This window comes from Orycteropus afer, unplaced genomic scaffold (genome assembly GCF_000298275.1).
Source record: "Orycteropus afer afer isolate SDZICR_OR568_19922 unplaced genomic scaffold, OryAfe1.0 scaffold03036, whole genome shotgun sequence".
In the NCBI taxonomy this organism is placed as follows: Eukaryota; Metazoa; Chordata; class Mammalia; order Tubulidentata; family Orycteropodidae; genus Orycteropus; species Orycteropus afer.
This window is the reverse complement of record NW_006924623.1, coordinates 6325-13053: the sequence shown is the minus strand read 5'-3', so window position 1 is coordinate 13053 and position 6729 is coordinate 6325. Positions and strand designations below refer to the sequence as shown.

Sequence of the window (6729 nt, the reverse complement as noted above, 5' to 3'; positions counted from 1 at the left end):
GAAGCTGCTGGGTGCTGGGCCTTGGACGGGCCGGGTGGGCCTGGCCCCACTGTCTAGCAGTCAGTGCTCGCGCTTGAGGCCACAATGGCCAAACCAAGTGGCAGCTTCATGTGCCCCTGGTGCAGCCCAGTCAGTTAGAGCCAGTGCCCTCATGCAGATATTGACCTTGGCTTTTGCAGGGCCCAGTGAGCCGGGTAATTGTGAGCAAATATTTGGCTGTTTTGAGGTAGGTTTGCCTCTGATGTGGAAAAGGTCAGCTGCTGTGGTTTTCAAGGTGCATCCTGTTGGTTTGGGGAACTGTCTCATTCCTGGAGAGCTGCCTCTGCTGGTGGCCATTCAGTCCCCACATGTCGCCACACCTCTCGTCCTCCCATCCCCATCCTGAGTGAAAGCCCCTCGACCTTGGGCTTCAGCTCTGCCTCCTGCTCCCAGCCCACTGAAGCTGGAGGCTTTTCTTAGCGCAACTGCTGGCTGCTGAGACTGACAAACCCAAGGCTGACAGTCCCGAGGTCACCAAACCACACGGCAGGCCATTGATTCAAGTCCATTGAAAGTCCAAGGTCAGCAGAGCAGAGCACGCTGCTGAACAATGACATGGCTACATGCAGGGTCCAAGCATGCCGTAAGCTAGAAACCCATCCCAAAGCTGGTGCTTATGTATGGGAAGCAGACCACATACCCAAAGGCTGCTACTCAGCTGCTCGCAGTAGAGTCCACCATGGAGCTGATTACCAGTCTCACCATGGGGCATACTACGTCCAACTGCCCAGCCACTCAGCCAGGCCCAGCTGAGTTGACACACAACCTTAACCACCACGAGCTGTAAATCTTTACAGAAGCAAGCTAGCTCATTTTCTTTGTTGAGCGACTGGTGGGCTTGAACCATCAACCTTCTGGTTAACAACCAGACGCCTCACCGACTGCAGCACCAGAGTTCCTTGTGAGATATTACAAGCAGCAGATTAGGCCCCAGAGCAAGGACGGGGCAAAGCCAGACGCCACAGGGGACCTCCAAGGAACACCGAGAAGAACAAGAGAAGCTGAGCCAAGGGCCTTCCCCAGAACTTGCCCCAAATTCAGGCATCTAGGCGCCCAGACTGCGAGATAATAAACTGTCTGTTAAAGCCGCCCACACTGTGCTGGGAGACCACGGTGGCCTGAGCTCCACAGCCCATGTTGCCCCCTTTCCCAGGATGCTGTGCCTTCCCTTGTCACCTTTGACCTCTCCCCCTGGCTGACTCTCGGCTTCTTTTTAATTCCTCACCATCAGTGTCCACCAAGCCACAAAAACATCAATGTCTGTGACTCTCCTGGATGGCCCCACAAGTCCAGTCCCTATGGGCACCTCTGGGGTGGGGCCTTAGTCTTCCTGACACTTCTCCCCACCCCGCTGGGGGCACCATGCAGCCTTTCCTTGTACATATCTTAGATGTTTGGGGCTTTAGGGGTGTTTTCTGGGCATCTTGTAGACCAATCAGTGAGATTGGTTGGCCATAGCCTTTGGGCTGCCGTGTGTCTGGGATAATGTTAGCTCAGGAAGCCAGAGGCCGGGGGAGCCAATGGTGGTTAGCCTGGCTCCACTCCCTCCCTCCATCCCCATTTGTCCAGAGCTCTGGCTTGAAATGTGTCCCCAAAAAGACACACTGAAGCTTTAATGAGCCCCAGTAGCTGGGAAGGGGACCTTGCTTGGACACAGGGCCTTTGAAGATGTTACTAGTTAACACTGGGTCATGTTGGAGTCAGTGGGTCCTGGTCGTATGTGAGTGGACAGTGAGTGAAAAGGCTGCTTTGAGGCCCCTGTGTGACTCTCCATATGTTGCTGTACCCTGTGTGACCCCCCTGTATGACCCCCGTGTGTTTCCCCCTGTGTGACTCTGAACTCAGACTTCTAACCTCCAAAACTGTCAGAGAGTAAATCAGGTTTGTTAAAGCCACACATTCATGGTATTTTCTGACAGAGCGGCACTAGCGAACCAAAACACAGCCTTGGAAACCCAATGGGGTCACTAGGAGTTGGAATCAACTCGATGGCAGGGGGTTGGCTTTGGGTTTTATAACTCTGAGTCAGTGAGATTGCAGACCTGTCCTACACTGTGTGAGCTCGTTCCCCTACTTGCTGACGGTCACATTCCAGGAACAGGATTAGAATCTGACTCCTATTTGGGGGACACAGTTTGAGCCATCACTGTGCTCAAAGCTGGCTGCACGTCACACTTTGGTCCGTGGAGGGATAGGGGCTAGGGCTTTGGTGTCCTCTCAGCACCCCGCCTGGCAGTAGGTCCCTTTCCTTTTACAGTGAGTCCGAGACTGCCAGCAGATTAATGACTTGTCCTGGACCACAAGAAGGCCCACTGAGGGCCAAAGCTGGCTCTCTGACTGCAGCCCTCTCCTCCATAGCCCTGCCATGCTGCTGAGCTGTGGCCTGTGGGCAGGGGTCACAGCCCACATCCCTCACCTGACAGTGCTTTCTCTCCAAGCCAAACATTCTGCAAATTTTTCCCCTGGACGAGGCCACCTCGATGGCCCTGAGAAGCTGCTATTCAGTGGTTTCCAACAATAACGACAGTTGTCTGCTCTGGTGCACAATTGGGACGGCTCGTGGCCAGGGAAGGAGGTGACCTCGTCTGTGCCAGGTTCCCGAGGACTTGACCAGGGTATAAAGAGCAGCTGTGGGGAGGCAGCACAGCCACCGAGTGACCTTGCTGAACGCGTGGACCCTGACCATGGTGCAGACACTGCTCCTGACCTTCGTGTCCGGCCTCCTCGCCACCCTGCAGGCCCAGGCTGCCCCGGCCTTGCATGATGAGGTTGTGAGGGCAGCTGGGTGTGGGCTGGCCAACGAGGGCAGGGAACTGCTCAGGCCCAGGGTCGGGCCCCACCCAAGGAGGCCCTCATGGACATCCCCCCGAGTGGGCAGGCAGATGAGCCTCTGAGGGTGCAGAGGGGCTGGGGCGTGGACGGGTTGGGCCAACCTCACATGCCCCTTCTAGTGCCATAGTCCAGGCTGGGGTGCAGGGCCTGGAGCCGGTGTCCTGGGCGGGCCCAGCACAGCATCTTGGCTGTTGGCAGGGGGGGGGGGGGGGAGCAGGAATGCCCCATGTTGCCAGCATTTGGGGTAAAGTTGGGGGCTGCATAGGGGGAGCAGGGCGGGGGGTCCTAGAGGGGTGGCCGGGTTATTCCCAGCCCTGATGGAGAGGAACTTCTCAGGTCCAGGGGACATGGTATCTGAAGGCCATGGTAGCAGACAAGGAGGTCCCAGGGAAGAAGGTGGAGGCCGTGGGCCCCATCACCCTCACGGTCCTTGAGGGAGGCAACCTGGAATTCAAGGGTGCGATGCTGTGAGTGCCATGGGGTGGGTGGCCGGGACCTGCAGGGCCTTTGCTTTCTGCAAATCAGTGTGAGCCTGGGTGGGGGACAGGCAGGCCTTGTGTCCCCTCTCACCCCTGCCATGACTCTCAGCCCAGAGGCTTTGCAGGCGAGGCTCTGGATGGGCTCCCCTGCTCTGCTGACTGGGGGGCTGCTATCTGCCACAGGCCCCCTTGGGAGAGGCACTTTACCTCAGACTAGACTCAGACCCTTGACTTACACCCTTGAAATAACTCAGAGCCCTGCAGGGAGAGGCTTTGCACAATGACCCAGGAAGAATGCTGGGGGGACAGTGAAAACGCCCCTCTGAGGCCCCTGTGGGACTCTCCCTACGTTACTGTATCCCGTGTGTCTCACCCGGGGGACTCCCTCCCTGTGACACCCCCTGTGTGACTCCCCCCGTGGGACTCCCCTGGGTGTGATGAGACAATGTCTGTGGTCTGTCCTGAGGACTGACCCTCAGAAAGCCACTGACGCTGGCACAGTGACCTGGAGTTTTTCAGATGCCCCTTACTGGGCCTTTCCCTCCCTGGGCCAGGCGACAGTGGCTGTGGGCTGGTCTCTGAGTGTCACCGTGGGGCAGCCAGCCAGGCTAAGTCCAGGGCAGGCCTGGTGCAGGGCTTGAGGAAGCGAGCCCAGGGCTGCTGTGGGATGGCTGAGGTGAGGGCCAGGCCCGCCGCCCACGCGTGGTTTCCACCATCCAGGCTGAATGGACAGTGCGAAGAGCAGAAGCTGGTCCTGGAGGAAACCAACGAGCCCGGCAAATTCACAGCCTGTGAGTGCCAGGACCCGGCAGCTGTGCCCCTGACACATGCTGGGAGAGGGGTTCCGGGGCCACGGAGGGGCCCACTCCCTGCAGAAAGCAGCTGTGGTGGTGCAATGGTTAAATCACTCAGCTGCTAACCAAAAGGCCAGCGTCTCGAACCCACCAGCTGCTCTCTGGGAGAAAGATGAGGTGGTGGGCTTTTGTAAGGATGACAGCCTTGGAGACCTGTGGGGCCGTTCCACTCTGTCCTCTGGGGGCGCTGTGGGTCGGAATCGACTCCACAGCAGTGGGTTTTGCTTTGTAACTCCCTGTGATCCTCATTAGATGTCCCTCCCTCCCACCGGACTTTACTGGAAGACAGAAGTACCTGTCCTAAAGCCCAACATGAGAGGCTTGTCCCCAGAAGGGAAGGACCTGTCTAGGGCTTGCCCTTGGGGACCATTGTGTGCTCGTGGGAGACATGTTGGACTGATGGAGACCAAGCCCAGGGCCCCACCTTCTGCCCACACACACCTGCCATTCCCTGCACGGGCTCACCGCTTTGGGGTGAGGCCCCCTCTCCAGTCCTCACAGTGAGGGGATCCCTGGCTCAGGAGAAAGTGGGGCAGGGAGCTCAGCTGCTACCTGGCTGTGCACCCCGAGTGAGCTCCGTGGATTCTTCCAGAAAGGATTGCCTGGCTGAAGCAGGACCCTGTCCCTGTTCTTCCCTAGACGGGGGCAAGCGTCTCGTGTTCATTGAAAAGACTCATGTGAAAGACCACTACATCCTGTATTGTGAGGGCGAGTTCCAGGGCCAGCAGGTCCGCATGGCAAAGCTTGTGGGTGAGTGGTCACCTGGGGTCCTTCCAGCCTCCATCCTCCCACCGACCCCCCGCCTCGGCTGCCTGCTCCCCTCCTCCTGCTCCCCTCCTGCTCACAATGTCTTGGCACCGGGTTTCGTGAAAATAGCAGCTGCCCCATGTCCCCAGCCACCTGGACAAAGAACGCCCAGTGGGACACAGAGAACAGACATGGACCCACACTTCTCGAGGCTGGGGTCTGAATGAGGGTGTTGGCCATGTTGGTTCCTTCTGGGGAGCCTGCTAAAGGGGCTCAGTGCAGGTGTGGGCCGTGGGAACAAGGGTGGTGGGGTTCAGAATCCTCACTGGAGGAGGGGCTTCCGGTAGCCCCCCACCCAGTGCATGCCTTTGGGGTCATGACCTTAGGGGACTGGTGTGCACCCTGCTGAGTCCCGGGCTTTAATTCAGTGTCAGGGGTTAGGATACGTCCTGGGTCTCCAGAGCCCCCCCGGGTCATCCCCCTGAGGCTCTCACGCTGCAGGCCACCCCTGTGCTTCTGTGACTCACACCTCACCCCGCTTCCCTCACAGGCCGAGACTCAGGCAGTAACCAGCGGGCCCTGGAAGAGTTTAAGGCATTCACAGAAGACCGAGGGTTCCACATGGAGATCTCCCTCCTCAAGCAAACGGGTAAGAAGGTGGCCTGCACGGTCCTGCTTCAGTCCCCTCAGAGGGGAGTCACACAGCGACCACTCGCGAGGACACGGTATTTTACGGATTTTAATGGAGTCCCGGGTGGTGTACACGGTGAACACCCCCTGGGCGGCGAACCGAAAGTCCACCAGAGGTCCCTCAGGAAGGCCTGGCGTGTGCTCCTGACAAGTTCCCCACTGGAGACCCCGTGGAGCGTGTTGCACCCCGACACACATGGGACGCTGTGAGGTGCCGTCCGCTGCACGGCACCCGGGCTGGCTTTGTGTCACGATCCTTACGATGAGGTGGCGAGGCTCTGAGGACAGTTCTCAGAGGCTGGTCCTGGCTCTGTCCTTCCTGGTGGTCTGAGCCACGAGGCCCGTGACGGGTCCCTGGGCTACTCTGAGTCATATGTCTCCTTTTTCCACAGAAGCCTGTACCCCAGGAAGCGTGTAGGGTGAGTGAACACTTTAGAGGACACCCGAGAGGATCAGAGTCTTGGGGTTCAGTGGGACTCTACGAGGCCCCACTTCCCACTCCTCCCTGAGCGTGAGACCACATGGGCCAGGCAGGTGCAGCCTCAGCTCACAGTCCTTGGCACTAGGGTTCTGCCTGCTGACATCCCTGTCAGCGGACTGTACCCAGTCCACGGGAACCCCCCTCAGTGACGCCTGTCGGCTGAGTGCTGGGCAGGCGGTGGAGTCCTTTCCCGTGGACCTGGAGTAGAACCCCTTGGCACCTTCGTCACACGAGAATAAATAGTCCTCACGACTGGGTGCCCAGTGGCCACCAAGAGTCAGAAGGGTGGCCAGTGGGCATGTCATGCTCCTCCCCTGGGGTCATGGCCACGGGCCGCTCTAGGAACTGGGGGTGCAGCATGGCGAGCAGCATCCAAGCAGCCTCACTGCTCCGCCCGCACCCCGTGTGCCTGAAGTCCTGTCACCCCGACATACGGGGAGTGGGCCGCCTGCCAGGAAGGCCCCTCTATCCACCCTGAGTAACTGTCACCCCAGTACAAGGGGAGTGGGCTGCCTGCCGGGAGGACCCCTCTGTCCACCCTGTGTGTCTGAACTCCTGTCACCCCGACACACGGGGAGTGGGCCGCCTTCAGGGAGGGCCCCTCTGT

General features: G+C 59.0%; 1 protein-coding gene across 1 annotated transcript in view; it reads left to right on the top strand.

Moving 5' to 3' along the window:
• Positions 1–2723: 2723 nt before the first annotated feature.
• Positions 2724–6729, top strand: part of LOC103213474 (lipocalin-1) — a gene marked incomplete at its 3' end in the record, with an annotated part of 8684 nt that continues 4678 nt past the window's right edge. Inside the window, exons 1-5 of the mRNA XM_007959244.1 lie at positions 2724–2810; positions 3214–3338; positions 4071–4141; positions 4844–4954; positions 5502–5600. Of these exons, the coding sequence (XP_007957435.1) occupies positions 2724–2810; positions 3214–3338; positions 4071–4141; positions 4844–4954; positions 5502–5600 (493 nt within the window). The remainder of the gene's footprint in view (positions 2811–3213; positions 3339–4070; positions 4142–4843; positions 4955–5501; positions 5601–6729) is intronic.